Source organism: Pteronotus mesoamericanus, unplaced genomic scaffold (assembly GCF_021234165.1).
Source record: "Pteronotus mesoamericanus isolate MK-2021 breed Mesoamerican mustached bat unplaced genomic scaffold, CSHL_Meso_final scaffold_85, whole genome shotgun sequence".
Classification (NCBI taxonomy): Eukaryota; Metazoa; Chordata; class Mammalia; order Chiroptera; family Mormoopidae; genus Pteronotus; species Pteronotus mesoamericanus.
The window spans coordinates 13,616,993-13,633,584 of NW_026555329.1; the positions used below are offsets into that span (position 1 = coordinate 13,616,993).

The window sequence follows — 16,592 nt, forward strand, 5'->3', positions numbered from 1 at the left end:
GGTGTTTTTTTTTTTTTGGCGGCCCCCTACCTTTGATTACCTTATAATTCTTCCTTAACTTAGATTTCCAGAAGAAAAAATACTATACCTTTGGTTATTGTGATTTCTAGATTCTTCAATTTTTCCTTATTTATTTTTTAAATACAAATTTAATTTCTGTGAAAATTTTTCTGCTTTTTCCCTCAGAGGCAGAAACTTCTTCAGGTTCACTTTGTAGTCCCTGTATGTCATGGCTCTCTTTGTCATGGCTTTATGTTTTTTTGTGACATATTGGAAGAATTATTTGTAGTTTTCCTCAGATGGCCAATGATTTTGCATTGTTAATTATCTTTCATCTTGCTTATAAAGTAAATATTAATTCTGCCATTAAATTTTGATGTCTTGAAATACTTCTTATTTCCTTAATCTCTGTTTTTATTCCTTATTATCTTTCCATCCCATCCTCTCCGCTTAATTTTTCCTGTAGTTGTCCTTTTCTGTTGCATAGAGACCATGCAATTCTTTTTTTTCCTTTGTAGATAAAAAACAGGTTTATGTAATTTTTTCCTGTTTCCAACAATAACATTAAACACACAACAAAATCTTAATTGATCTATGTGTTACCTTACTTTGAAATCACAATGCTATGACACATGGCAGGAATTGAAAAACTATAACCCCTCTGGGCCAAGTCTTAACCACAATCTGTTTTTGTAAATAAGATTTTATTGACACACAGCCACGCCCATTCCTTTACATATTATCTTTGGCTGCACTGGGCTACAATTAAGAGATGAGTAGTCATGACAAAGGCTGTATGGACCAAGGACACTAAACTGTTTACTATCTGGCCCTTTACAGAAAATGTTTGCTGACCTAGAGTATTGTAGACATTTTAAAAATTGGTTAAGTATTTTTTATTATGTTTGCTTTGGGCTGCCCACCCATTTTCCCTCTCTAGGAGCTTTTAATATTTTTTATTGGAATTGCAGATTCCTCACTGGATACTTTTGGGAGGTATTGCATTTACTCTGTGGGCCAGGTATATAATCTTAGCTAGTCTATTCAGATATGTTACTCCTAGAATTTGTATTTGGTACATTAAGCTGCTGGTGAAGCTCTGATTAGAGTCCCCACTATAAACCTTGCTAAAGGATATATTGGGGGAGAGCGGAGTTGGTCATAAACTCAGGACGATAGAACTTGGAGTTAGGAGTCAGGTTATTAAGGACTCATACACCATGAAGAATAGTTCGCAGTGGGCAGCCATCAAGGACTCCTCAGCAGGAAAACGACATTCAGATTTATGCTGTAGGGCAGGCAGATCACTGCTGACTGTGGAAAAGCTCTGGTGTAAAATTGAAAGGCTTTTACATTACCAGCAGAATGATCAGGTATGACTCACAATAATCCCAGCCAGAAAGGGTAAGAAACTTCAGTCAAAGCAATAATGATGGAGAGGTCATAGAGTGATGTTTCGAGAGTAAAAGCAATGACAGATAAGATGGCAAAATTGGAAAGAATGGAGGGGAAAAGACTGATCTAAGGGTTCTAGTCTGGGTAACTGGGTTTATGGTAGGAAATGCACAGAGTGGCTTTACGAGGAAATAGAGGTTCCCTTTGAGGAACATGGGGTTGAATGTGTCTTTGGGGCATTCACATAATGTTATAAAATGGGGAGACCACCAGTTAGCAAGAGTAAAAGTAGGAAAAGTCCTCTGTGAGTAGCACCAGGGAGTGTTCCAAAGTAGGGAGTAGGCAAGGAAGAGGAAGCAGCAGACAGGAAAGGATGAGCCATTCAGAGGAGGGACATGATGCAACGCACCATTACTTTACATGCTCCACGCATGGTGTGTCGGCCCTCTGTGACTTTAGAAAGCAGACATTATTTTTCCTTTGCTTATATGAAATAAAATAGCCATTAGTGTCAAAATTTGAAGTTTAAAGAGCTAGACTATAGAGGCTATGTCCTCTTTATTTCTAAAAATATTCTTTAAAGGAAAGGCAATAGTAGTTATCCAGGCTGCTGTAATTTACTATGGAATTCTCTCTATGAAACTTTGTTCCTGTCAGCAGAAAGCCTCACTAGGTAATGCACTTTACAGGAAACCCTCAACTATCACAATCAATTCAACTTTGGGAAACGGCAACATTACCCCAATCTTAACAGAGGGCAAACAAATCTGATCTTACCATGAGGTAAAGGAGATCATGGACTGGAGGGAATGGTGTTGTTATCAGTGTGAGAGAGAAGCAGTCCAATAAGAATTTCCTTAGCTGTCTGTAACGGAAGAAATGCCAGGAGCCGAGGGAATTGGATGGAGGGCCCCGTGTGACGACAATCAGAGCAGACCCTGTGGAGGTAGCGTCTGGGAGACACAGACTTCCAGATTTTAGGCTATAATCTCAAACTGTATTTCTCTATTGACTAATCTGTGTCCTAGCAGGTAAATTAAGTATATATTATTAAAGTTGTCCATAGACATAAGAGGTTTAAATGTAATTTTCTTTAATTTTCAGTTTGTAAATTTACAGTAGGTAAGAAAATTATTCAGGGCTTGACTTCTGAGCTTTCTCACTGTATTTTTCATTCTTCACAATATTGTAAACATGATTGCAGATTACAATAGGATAGAGAGGGCTGTTTCAAATGGATTTTGTTCTTTAAAATATGGTAAAGGCAGGGAGAAGGTGTGTGAGTGGGCAACAAAGTGAAAAGTTTATTTAAATTTTATTTTTCATATGAAATACAGAAAAACTTTAAAATCACCTATTGTCTCACTGACTTGTCAGATTGTCTGCCAGTCTTTATATATACACTATTTTTATAAATATGTAATAATATATATGTGGCATTTATATATGTACATATTGTGTACAGTTCTATCTTACACTTTCATAATCAAAATCGTTTGGCACAAGCTGTTTTAGACATCAGTAGTTATCAGCCTGATATTGTTTAGCAATGAATTTTATAATTGGAGGAAAATTTTAAGAAGAAAATATTCCCATCTTTTTCATGTAATTTTTATTAGTTGCTCTTACCACAGAGCTCCTTTTATCTCTCATTAGGACAGTCTTATTTTATAAACTTTAATCCTGCCTCTTGTACCAAAACAGTTAATGAACCAACATATATGAACTTGAAGGGTTGAAATATGAAACCATTTTATTGCCAAGTAAAGCACTGGGTGCTTTTTTCCAAAGCTCTGGACAGTTGTTGCTACTGTTCCTTTTATGCAAACGTTACCAATCCGAGGGTATCAGTTTACAACTTAGTTCCCTTAAATAGAGTGTATAACTACTTTATTTTCTCAACAGTATTGGTTACCTGACAAGAGAGGCAGAGCCTCCCTCTTCTATTTTATTCATTTTCATTTTCTGTACAGTATAGCAGTATTTGAGCTGCTTAATTTGATTTACAGCCCAAGACAGTTTGGTAGCCTGGAAACACTCAGCACTTTCAGCTCAATCACATATGCTTTTATTTTGACTCTGATTGAGAACTCAATAAATATTTAATTTGCCCCCTTTTGACTTTACCTCTCTTATATTCTATTTCAATACACATTTTATGTCTCCTTGTCTACTGTCATTGGTATTTCCATAAGATTTAATATTTAAATATTGAAAGAAAAGTATCAGTGTAGTGCATAGATTTTGTTATTCATTTCATAGCACTTTAATATTTAATTCTAGATCTATAAAGTTAGATATACAAACTTACTTTCTCTAGCAAGTATTTATGACACAGAATTGGAGACCCAGAGTCCCATTTCACATAACCCTGCCCACAAAGACCTTATAGGTTACTCAGGAAGGCGTACACACACAGAAACAATTATACACCAAGTGCCACAACGGAAGTACAGCTATGTGGCAATTTAAGCAGGATCAGCAGAGTCTCTGAAGCAACAGTACTTTTTGAGTTTGTTTTTAAAAGACCAAGATTTATCTACTAGGGAAAGAAGGTGAGAGCGTGTGATCCCTCGCCTGGTAGATGGCCGTTTTATACTTTTTTGTTTCCCATAGAGATCTATGATCCATTTTGTTACTTTTTATAAAAGGTATAAGATTTGTGTCTAGATTCTTTTTCTTTTGCATGTGGATATCTAGCGCCAATGTTGAAAATATTGGGTTGGGCAAAACATTTATTTAGTTTTTTTCCATAAAATAAAAGAGACATTGTTCATTTTCAGCAATAACATTATTGATTTGGGTATTTTGAATATGTTGGCTATCTCTCCCATGGTATAACATTGATTGTTCTCCATTAACATCTCAATTTGATCACTGTCAACTTCAACTGGTCTGCCCAACCATGGAGTATCATCCCATGAGAAATCTGCAGAAAACTTGCAAACCACTTGTGACATGTTCTATCAGTCACAGCACCTTCTCCATACACTGCACAAATCCTTTTTGCATTTTAATTGCATTTTTACCTTTCTTGAAATGTTGCGTATTTTCTTCCATCTTCAATATTAAAATGGCTACACAAAAAATTCACCAATTTTAATTTTTTTTGCATGCTGATATGACAGCTTTGTTAGATTGTATTGCAAATACAATCTAACGAAATTGTTTAGAATGAAGTTAAAGACATCTAAACGCTACTAGATCCATCTTATGGAAAAATAGCAAACTATCTTTTTGGTCAGCCTTATACATCTTTTCTCCATTGTGTTGTTTGCTTCAGTTTCAACAGCAGCCATTATATAATTGGAGCTAGGGTGCTTTTCAATGTAGGGGCCAGTCTAATGTTACCTGATCTTTTTTTTGTTTTGATGAACCCGGAAATCCAAAAAGCTAACAGTTTCTAATGCTTAAGTGTTGGTAATTTAAGATTTATATAAACTGTTTAGAGCAAAGCATAGTAACTCCTGGCATTAATATGCCCTGAGGACCAACAGTTTACAACCACTGCTCTGCAATGAATGGTTGGTGACAATACCAAGCATATATAGTTAGGTTAATGTTTTAAGTTTTTGTCAGTTGGGTGTGGGGGTAGGGAGAGATCAAAGAAAGGTATCTATTAATAGTATATTGGCATGCAAGTATCAAAAGTATAACTATAATAATTTTTGTTCTTGTGCTTTTTTAAATGGTGGTTTTATTATTCCATCAGCGAGAACTGTGGGGTGAGACATCGAGGGAGTTCTAGGCCGAACAATATATCAAGGTCCCAGGTGCTTCCTGATTTTCTACTTCAACTTTCTTAGCGTCTTTTCTATAAGATCATGACTTACGATTTCAACACAGCCACTGTGCCTCTTGACTTAACGACCACATCCCATGCAGAGTGCGTGGAGGCAGCAGAGGGAGAAAAGTTATTTCTCCTGGCAAGACTTTGCCTTTCTGTGTAATGAGGAAATCTCTCCCCAGGGTTTTCTAGCTACAGGTTATTGGCCACAGCCGTGGACCAAGACTATTCCTGACTGCAAGGAAGGATGCACAATTGAGTAATTAGGCTGACTTTCCTCTCTTATATAGGAGGGAAAGGGAAAAGAGGGTTAATGATGGCTTTTGTGTAATTGGTCGAGTGTTTGCCACAACGTATTTCTGGAACAGGAAGAAGTATTAAAAACTAAAATATTTTAGGACAGAATGAAGGATCTGTTGGAGAAGGAAAAATTGAACATTCAAAAGAAGAGGAAATAATAAGTGGAACAAATTATTATTTGAAAAGAGAAAGAAATGGATTACTATGCAGAGACACTCTGTAATGGATAAAACAGTTTAAGGGAAATCATTCCAGATTGAAATGGGAAATGAAATCTAGGGAGAAGCACAGAAATGTCTCAAAGATTTAGTAAAAGATGAATTAGAGGTTATAAATTAGCCCTAAGAGCCCATTTGAGATTTTAGAGTTATTTTGTAAAGCAAAAGATTAGCCTATTCCTTTTTTTAATTAAGACTTGGCAAACTGATTGCAATTGCATGTGATGTTCAGCTGAGGCTGGGATATATTCCGTGTTTATGACTGAAAAAGAAGATTCAAATGTGAGATATAGAAAATATATGTGAGTAAATTCAAAGTGCTTATTAAAATATTTTAATAATAATGGATTTCATTATTGGAAGAAATTAATGGAAGAAATAAAAATACAATGGGGCATGGAATGTGCTTCGGGAATAGAAGATATTTGAGAGACAGGATTGACAATGAAAATTAGGAACAAGTAAAACTGGAAATGAGTAGATCAAATAAATGATATTTTACATACCATGAGTGTATATTGTGTGTTACAACATATAAATTGTGAACTAAAATGTAATATAACGTTAAAGGTAGGGATGAGCTTTTCATAAGAATGGAGATAAAATCTGAAAGGCCAGAAATGAAATGAAACTGAAGTCCAGAGTTGTTAACTCTACAGTGAAGCCAAGGCTGACCTGGTGAGTTTACACATTTAGTAACCAAGGGATTGGACTTTTGTATTGTAGAAGTCTGAAGAAAGGAGACAAGGCTATGGAGTCTGAGAAGTAGGCAGTTGGAATTGCGACTTCCTACTTAAATCTTAGACACGGGAAGGGCTACTCCCTGGCATAAAGAGGGTTATAACCACAGGTCTCCATCTTACATGTTTGAAGTTAATAATTACTCTAGCTAAACAAAATAAAAAATTTATAGTCATACCATTTGAATTGAATCCCTTAGGATACTTGACAAAAGCTACCACAGACCCAGAACTTACAGTGTAGTCTGAATATTTGTTCACAGTCTAAAATTTCAATGCGTACAAAAGAATCCCCATGAATAAGACTCAGGAGAAACTACAAACAGCATAATTAGAACTCCAAGAATTTTAGTGCATGAGATTATTGGCCGAGTTTGAAAAACAGGTATGTTTAGAATGGTTAAAAAATTAAATATAAAATGAAAAATTCTGGAAACAAAAAAAGACACTATGCAAGAAGACCAGACATATTCAAAAGGGAAATAAACCTGGAAGCAAAACAAAACAAACAAAAAAATTTAGTGGATAAATTAGTAAAGTACATATGGATGAACAGAGAATTAGTTAACTGGAAGAAGGCAAAATTAAATTTAATGCAATACAAAGGTTGGAAATTATGAAAGTGATTAAAAGACATGCAGGGAAAAATGATGTCATCTTACATCTATTTGGAATTTCAGATGGAAATATTTAAAAATATATTGGTTGAGAATTTTTCAGAATTGATGAAAGACATGCCTCTTAACATTCAGAAAGCATAAAAAATTTTCAATCAAAAATTTAAAAATATATATGAATGGATTTCTGGGGTAATCACAAGCAAATATGAACAATAGCTCTCATTAGCAAAATGAGGGAGGTCCTAGTTACAGAGGCGGAGATACTCAGTTTTGTTGTGTAACTTTTCTGTGTAATTTGAATTTGTTAATTTTATAATTTTGCACAGATTTAAAAACATTTCTTTAAAGCAACTAATAAATACTATAAGAATGAACAGTAATAAGCGGATAGTTATGGCCTATATTAATTAACTGATGAACCAAAGAGGGTTGTTTTTCCATTTTTAATTTCATTTGGATTCTTGTAACAGAAAAAAAAATTGCGATATTTTTGATATGGAGAGACAAATTGTACAATGCAACAGTAAATACAATTAAGAAGGCAGTGACTCCTTGATATTTCAAACTGTTATATTTATCATTTTATAGAGGTTGTGAAACAGCAGACCTGGCCAGTGCCCACCTGTATCCCGTCTAGCTCACTAGCCAGGGGACTTTTAACTGCCCAAACTGTAGTTATTCTCTGAGGGCCTTTTCTGCTTTCACTGTTTGTGGAGGAAGCTAAAAATGCTGGGGAATTAGTGCTCCTGGCCACAGCACCCAAACAATGGCCAATGAGGGTTGGTGTATAAATACCCCATCCCTCTTGCAGCTCAGTGGGATGGTTCTGAATGTGCATTGTCCATGGGCTCCCAAAGTTTCCCAGACAGGGTTAAGCTTCAGTTGTTCTGAGTGACAACTAGCTTAACCACGTGTCCTTTATTGGCTGCCCCCACCTTCTGTGTCTCACTTTGTTAGTCCTCTACCAGTGTTTTTCATTTTTTTTACTAGAAAATAAATTATGCACACCCAAATCATTATATCAGAGTCAGCTTCTGCAGAAAATGTAACTAAAACAGAAAGTGTGATTCTTCTATTTTTACAGTCAAGATTCTAGTATTCAAGTAATTATTCACAATGAATCATTTAAGTGGAAAAATTTGTATAATTTTAGCATGCATTAAAGAAAAGTATTCCAAAATACCTTGTAATATTGCAAAGTTGCAAAAATTATTCCCTTTGCTTACTGTAGCCATGGGTGCCACAGCAAACCATTTCATGACAGAAATAGATGCAATTCTAATAAGTAGAAGAAAATATAATACTTTATTTCTCTTAAGGCCATTAATAAAACAGTTTATGTCCTTACTTTACTGAAGGCTTTTCAGTAATTTAGGCAGGGATTCCTGTTCACTCAGCTTTGAAAATTTCAACAAAACACTTTAGTTTGTGATTTCTGTCATCCCTGGTGCTTAAAGGTTATTGTTTGTTCTTTCCTAAGTAAAAAATTTGCAGTTCATTTGGTCACCTACTAGCAGTGCAAAGAATGAATGGCTGGTTTTTCCAGAGCACATACATATGGCTCTGTGTGTGTGTGTGCGTTTAATTAAAAGCTTCCTTTATCCTCTGTAGTAAATACATCATATAACCATCAAAAAATATTTTTTTCTGTTGATTCCTAACATCAGACTGATCATTTGTGACAATCTGGCAGATTATTATAACTATGGCAGATGGCCTCAGTCTCTTTAATCAGAAAATCCAAACTAAAGGTTCTGAATTTTCTTTATATTTGATCCTTAGATATGAAGTGCTGGAGAACAGATGGGAACATTCCTCCTTGCTGAAAGAAATATTGTTTTCAGTAAATGCTTATAAATGATATTACATCCTTATATCTGTAACAGTGGTCCTCCACAAAGGGTGAAATGTCTTCCCAGGAACATTTGTTGAAGTCTGCAAACATGTTTGTCATGGCACGGAAAGGGGGAAGGAGTGGTGCTTCTGGCACCTGGAGGGTCGAGGCCAAGGATGCTGCTAAGCATCCTGCACTGCAAACGAAAGCCCCTGCAGCCAGGAATGTGAAAAGAGGTGGGGAAAACCTGGCTTATATGTTAGGAAAATATACATATATATATATATTTTTAATTTATAGCTACCTAAAATATTCAAACAACTTTTCCATTAAATTTTTGGAGATAGGGCTCTTTAACAGCTGGATTTCAAAACTGGAGACTTGCATCAGTATCAATAGAGAGCCAAATCCTACATTATGTTTTGTTCTTTATATTTTAGTATTTCAAAGAGATGTTCAATACATATACAAACAAGAGAAACATGTGTCCAGTTTAGGATCCCCCTACATTTTGATCATATCTGTTTCATTTGCAGCAAACACATGATCCATGTGTGTATGGAATAAAATGGTTTCTGTGGAAAGGTTGTTAAATTGGATTTTTACATGGGAGTAAAAGTTGCAAATGACCTTTCTTTTACTTATCTCCTGACTTTGTAGAGTACTTTATACAGCTTATGCCTCTACTGTCTCATGCCTAGCACCCAAGTTTTGACTCCCTATTCAGAGCATTTTATTAATACATAATGCTCCCCATAAAATTAAAGCTCTTTTTTATTAACTTATTATTTGATGTGTAAAAATTTATAATTGCCGTGTAATTTATTTATTGCTGTGTAATTTATCTTCTACTGTGTGGCTTAAAACAATGAATGTTTATTATTTCACACAGTTTTGGGGGGTCAAGAATCCAGGGATTAGATTAGCTGGGTGATTTTGGCACAGGATTTCTCATGAGGCTGCATCAAGATGTTGAGGGGAGCTTCAGTCTTCTGAAGGACTGACTAGTGCCAGAGAATCCACTTTCAAGGTAACGCACTCATGTGCCCAAACGTTAGAGCTGGCTGTGGCTAGGGACCTCAGTTTCTTACTGCATGGACCTTTATGTGACCCTATGCTCTAAGTAGACCCTATAGGGAGGGATATTTGAGTATCTTCAAAATACGCTAGCAGGCTTCCATCAGAACTAGTGATGTAAGAAAGAAGGCAGAAACCAGCATGTTTTTTATGGCCTAGCCACAAGAGTCATGCACCATCATTGGCATGGTACTTAATTGTTTACATAGATCAGTCTTATTTAGTGTGGGAGAAAACTACACAGACACCGGAACCAGAAGATCCAGGTCATTTGGGGGTCTCTGTGATTCTAGTTGGCATTATTCTGATATATTTGATAAAATGTTTTACCTCAATTGACCAAAGTTTTTACTTCCTTTTATATGTTCACAGAGTATGTTCATAAATTATTTAGCTGTGTTTCATATTAATTCTGCAACCCATTGATCGATGACTTAAAAGGAAAGGAAGTAGAGAAATCAATAAGCAAGTAATATAACAATTCATTCAAAGGAGGATAAGGACCTGGCCTGTGGAAGCAGGGATAAACATTGAGCCGTAGAAGAATGGGAAGATGTGAGGTTGAATAAGTAAGCTTTGGATGTAAATTAGAAGCTTTGCAAATGATTCTGAGAATTTTTGTCTCTGCACACAGAAAGAACATGACCTTAAGTAAGACAGCAAAAACACACAGGTAAAGAGTACTTTTAGATAATGAATCTAATTTTGATCCTTATGACCTTGATATGTCATACAAACAAACTCAGATAAAAATATCCAGGAAGGAGTTGGAAACTTGGATCTATTCCATGGGAGAGAGCATCTAATTAGAAATCTTGTTGAGGAATTAATTGCTAATAGGGATAGTTAAGGTAGGTGAAGGGTGAGGGAGGGAATATTAACACTGAGCAGGAGTAGGCATTTCGGAAATGGTAGTTCATGATAGAATTGATGGAGCAAATGCTCTTTTCTAATCAAAGTAACTTGGTACAGTGAAAACGATATCACAGTAGGTATCAGACTTATCTGTAGTGCTAACCAGTAGATTGATCTGTGGAAAGTCATTTAATTTCACTTATCCTTACTTTTCACACCAATTAAAGACTTAACCTAGGAAATATCTACAGTACATGTAGGTAAAAAAAGTTAATGATACCAATTATGTTTACACATGTTATAGGTGAATATCAATATCCTCATTTACAGGATTAATATAAGAACAAAATTAGATATACTGTATGAGAAAGTACTTTATATATTATTATTAATGCAGAGTCTGCATGGTGTTTAAAAATTAATAAGGATATTACATACTTTGTATATACAGTTTCATTGGTGTATTTCTGTGTATATGATTTCAATGTGAGAATTTCTGTTCACATGAAAAAAGTTGCTAAAAATTATAGTCTACTGTTATAATTATTCCTATAGACATAAGAAGGGAACCCAAAACACCTGGAATTATCTTATGGAGGGGCAGCCCCTTATAGCACATGCTTCACCTGCTAGGTGAGTGTTTTAGGAACCCATCTATAATAGTACGGCAGCTGGCGTTTTGGTGAGGGGCTGTGTTCAGCTTCAGTGAATTTTTTTTTTTGAAATCCCTATTTACCTGTTCTCACCCTGAGTAACATTTTTTTGTTTCCCTGAATGAAAAAACATCCTTGAGGGAAACATTTTGCTGATGTGGAAGATGTAAAAAAAAAATGTCAAAAGCACTTTTAAAAGGCATCAAAATCAAATTCAGGGACTTCTGGTCAAGGTGGAGGCATAGATAAACATACTTCTCCTCCTTGAGCAACTGAAGAAAGAATTACAACTATATCTCAAAATAAAGAAACAAACCAAAAAACCCAATACACCCTGAACCATCAGAAAATTGAGCTGTTTGTAAGTCTGACAACCAAGGATTTAAAGAAGCCACATTCATCCAGACACATAGGAGGAGCAGAGACATGGAGACCGGCAGAAAGGCACAGAGACGCAGTGTGGTGCAGAGAGGTGGCAGTGGCGGTGGAACGGCCCGTCCCACATTCACATGTGGTGGATAAAAATTTGGGGGGATACCTTGGGAACAAGCGATCCCAACCCTGGCCAGACTGCACAGTCCAAGGTTCTAACACCAAGAACATAAATCCCCATAACTTCTGGCTGTAAAAACCAGTGGGGGTTGGGGCAGTGGAAGAAACTACCAGATTTTCAGGAGACTTGGCCTAAATGGCCCACACAGACTTAAAAAGTATGCAGTCCTGCCCCCTCTGGGATTCAACACAAGGACAACACCTGGAAGGGTGCCAGTCTCACAGGAAAACCTCCAGAAACCAGAGAGTGGCATGGTCCCCTCTCTGAGCCTTCCCCCCACGCAGGGCCACAAAGTGGTGAAGCAGGTTGCCCCACCCTGGCAACTGCCTAAGGCTCTGCCCCACATGATTTGCAGGTGCCTTTTCTACGATAGGCTATACTACTAAGAGGGAGTCTAAACACCTCTACCTCATACACAGAAACAAACACAGGAAGGATGCCAAATTTGAGGAGACAAAGAAATATAACCCAAATGAAAGAACAGAACAAAACCCTAGAAAAAGAACTAAACGAAATGGAGATAACCAACCTATCAGCTGCAGAGTTCAAAACACAGGTGGTAGGAATGCTCAAAGAACTCACTAAGTATGGCAACAAAATTAAAAAGACCCAGGAAGAAATGAATATTACACTAAGTGAAAAAATGAAAAATCTACAGGCAACCATCGGTGGGATGACCAGGGTTCAAATCAACGATTTGGAACATAAGGAATAAATAAGCTTAGAACAAGAATAGTAAGAAGGAAAAATAATTGGAAAAAAAAACGAGGATAGTATAAGGGGACTCTGGGATATCTCCAAATATACCAACATCTGAATCATAGGGATGCCAGAGGGAGAAGAGGGAGAGAAAGAAATTGGAAACTTATTTGAAAAACTAGTGAAAAAAAGCTTTTCTAATTTGGTGAAGGAAATAGACATACAGAGAGTCCCAAATTAAGTTGGACCCAAAGAGGACCATACCAAGACACATCATAATTCAAATGCCAAAGGTTAAAAATAAAGAAACAATATTAAAAGCAGCAAGAGAAAAACAGACTTACTTACAAAGGAGTTCCCATAAGACTATCAGCTGATTTCTCAAAAGAAACTTTGCAAGCAAGCAGGAACTAGCAAGAAGTATTAAAAGCAATGAAAAGCAAGGACCTACAACCTAGATTACGCTCCTCAGCAAAGCTATCATTTAGAATGGAAGGGCAGACAAAGCACTTCCCAGACAAGGTATAGCTGAAGGAGTTCATCATCACCAAGCCCTTATTACATGAAATGTTAAAGGGACTTAATAAAAAGAAGACCAAAACTATGAACATTAAAACGGTAGAAAGTTCACAACTATCAACAACTTGAATCTGAAAAACAAACTAAGCAAATATCCAGAACAGAAACAGAATCATAGGTATGGAGATCATTTGACGCGTTATCAGCTGGAAGCGGGAAGGGGAAGAAAGGGGAAAAAAGTGAAAAAGGTTCAGCGATTAAGAAGCATAATTGGTAGGTACACTATAATAGACAGGAGGAGTGTTAAGAATAGTATAGGAAATGGAGAAGACAAAGAACTTATATGCATGACCCACGGACATGAACAAAGAGATGGGGTTGCTGGAGGGAAGGAGGTTATTACTGGGTAGAAGGGTAAAACGGGGAAAAAATTGGGACAACTGTAATAGCATAATCAATAAAATATATTTTAAAAATCGATGAGTTCAAAATCTGTTTTGAGCAGTGGGAAAAAAAGTCTCAGTAGGTGTATTGCATCAAATGGAGAGCACTCTGAAGGTGACTGAAGTTTAAACATGCAAGAATAAATACACAGGCTTTTTTAATAAATAAATTCTTGGTTTTTTGGGTCCCCCTTCTTAAGGATTGAACTGTAATTTCTGGATATCAATATCATTCTTCACAATTTTAAGTGTTTCATTAGTTTTTAAAGATACTTTTATTTCTAAGCTGGTGAATTTTATTTAAAAAACAATATTCTTCTTTCTCCCCTCCCCTATCTTTCTTTCTTAGTTTCCATTCAGTTTGTTCTCTTCAAAAATAGAGACCCAATACCTTGTTCTTTACTTTGTTGGAACTATTAACCAAATATAATTCTTTAATAGTAGATATGAATATAAAAATCACTATTAAGTGTTACAACTTGGTTAGTCATAACTAAAGCATTATCTGGTGATTATTTTTGAAGAAAATGTTAAAATGTGTGAGAGGAAGTTCTTATCTTTTAGGAATAAGAATCTCCTTAGTGGATTATCTTTTCCAAAAACCCCATCTAGACACTGACACCTCAAATCTGTTAATGTACCTACCGCATAGAGAAGGTTTTTCTTGCTGTAGGAATAGGTACAATTTTAACGGCTTCTATAGTGTGATAAATTCAGAATTATAAGAGAAAAAAATAAACCCAGTTTAAAAGTGTGCCACGGCACAGTTTCTACATTAGTTATTACATTCCTTTTAAGTATTACTGATTTAAGATAGATTCACTGAATTTGACATCATTAATGCTGTCTTTATAGCTATGGGTTTTAAGTTGTAGGGAATTCTATAACTGGACTATTCATCCTAGATGAACATGGGAACTTGGAAGACACCCAAACAGTAAGATCTAGGAATTGTCCTTTCCATTCCTACTTTGCACCCCCAGGACCTGCTCATGTAGGTAAAGACTCTGAATCATATTAAATACACTACATGGCAGATACTGGTTACAACTGGTTCAAGAAATCAAGATGTGTGTGTGTCTTCATGTGCATGTGTATGTATTTAATTTACATTTGAATCATGGCTTTTGTTACACCATTATGGAAGAATAATGGCCTGTCCTTTTGCTTTTTGGATCTGTCGGTGCTAATATTCTTTGTGTTGTCCATGTGGGCATTCTCTTTAATAAATTTAGGACTCCTTGTGATAAAGGCAGTTAGTAAATCTCTTGAAAAGGCTATCATATGGCAACAAATGTCCTCCTTCTGCTAGTAGAGACAACTATAAGTCTGAATCCTGTAAACAATATGGGCTTTTTAGGAACTGAGCTGAGCAATTTATATCACTTTTTGCACTTTTATCCTTTGTATTATAATGTCTGGTGGTTTGCTGTCATGCAGAACAAGCATCACTTTCCATTCTGTCCTCAAAAAAATGGTAAATTGAATCTTTTAATGCTTTTATAACAACTGAAAATAGGCACAATGAATGTCTACCTAAGCAAATGTAGCATAGTTAAACTTCCTGATGTTAAATCATCTGCAAAATCTATTGCAGTGTTTCTTTTTTTAATTTTTTGTTGAATTTTTTCCATTATCATTTAGTCCCTCTATACCTCCCTCTTCCCTGCAGTCACCACATTGTTGTTGTCCGTGTCCATGGGTCCTTTCCCCTTTTAGCTCAATCCCTCCACCCTTCCCCTCCCCGCACTTAGCTGTCATCCTACTGTCTGTCTGTCTTTATTTTGTTAATTAGTTCAGTTTGTTCATTAGATTCCACATGTGAGTGAAAGCTTATGGTATCTGTCTTCTTCTGACTGGCTTATTTCACTTAGCATGGTGTTCTCCGGGTCCATCCATACAGTGGTTGCCACTGATGGCTGAAAAGCCTTAAATTTAAACTGGGCTTGATGAGAGAGAACCGCTAATAATTTACACTTGACAATTTTAAATAGCTGTGAAATACTTTCAAACTCTATGATGTTAGGACTTTTATATGAAAACAGTTTTATTAATTGTCAGGAAGTGTATTTGGCTTTTAGAACACTTCTATCATGGTTTGCCAGTTTACTCAAAAGATAAAATATCTACACTTTTAGAGGCTGATTTTTTAAAAATTTTACAAGTTGGGAATGAAGAATGGATTGATAAAACCCCAAGTTTTACAAAACACAGCAAACGTTAAAACAGAGGAATGCAAAGGAGACAGACATGATATAGTGCTTCAGCCGCCATCATGTGAATTTAAAGTAGGCTCTATATAAAGCCATTAAATAGAAAATGAGATCTGATTATAATGGACCACCCTCTCTATTAGCAAATAAGGTTGTGAATAGAGACCAGATAATAAAGGGAGGGCTTTTTAAAAAATTTCTTTTTCTCTCTAGGGAATTTTGAAAAATTATAAAGCCTACAACATCTTGCTTCCAGGCATTGTAGTCACAGCAGCTTGATGTGTTCTATTATTGGGCCTGGTTTTTCATATGCAGATTCTGTCTCTGGGGAAAACTTTCATACGTGAGGTTAGAACAGCTTCTTCTCCAAATTTGTTAGCTGCCCTGGAGGCGAAAATGAAACATATGCCCTCACTTTCATGTTTCAGATCTTTGGAGGTCTGGAAAGAGGCATTTCCCCCCAGTGAAGCAATCCAGAGAATCATTTTCAGTTCGCTTCATTGAAATCGCAACTCGCTCATGCCCATCGCCACGGCTTAGGAAACATCTGCTTCACCATCAGAAGTCCACAAAGGGATCCTGCTTTACTTACACTTGCCTTTTAAAAGAATACCAGATCCCGTTTATCTCACCTGTCAGTGTACCTTTATAATTACAGTAGTGAGGGTATTTGAGGGGAAAATTTA

General features: G+C 36.1%; 1 protein-coding gene across 1 annotated transcript in view; it reads left to right on the forward strand.

Moving 5' to 3' along the window:
• Positions 1–1,220: 1,220 nt before the first annotated feature.
• Positions 1,221–16,592, forward strand: part of THSD7A (thrombospondin type 1 domain containing 7A) — a 319,686-nt gene continuing 304,314 nt past the window's right edge. The window contains exons 1-2 of the mRNA XM_054564186.1: positions 1,221–1,373; positions 8,947–9,130. Coding sequence (XP_054420161.1) covers positions 1,221–1,373; positions 8,947–9,130 — 337 coding nt within the window. The remainder of the gene's footprint in view (positions 1,374–8,946; positions 9,131–16,592) is intronic.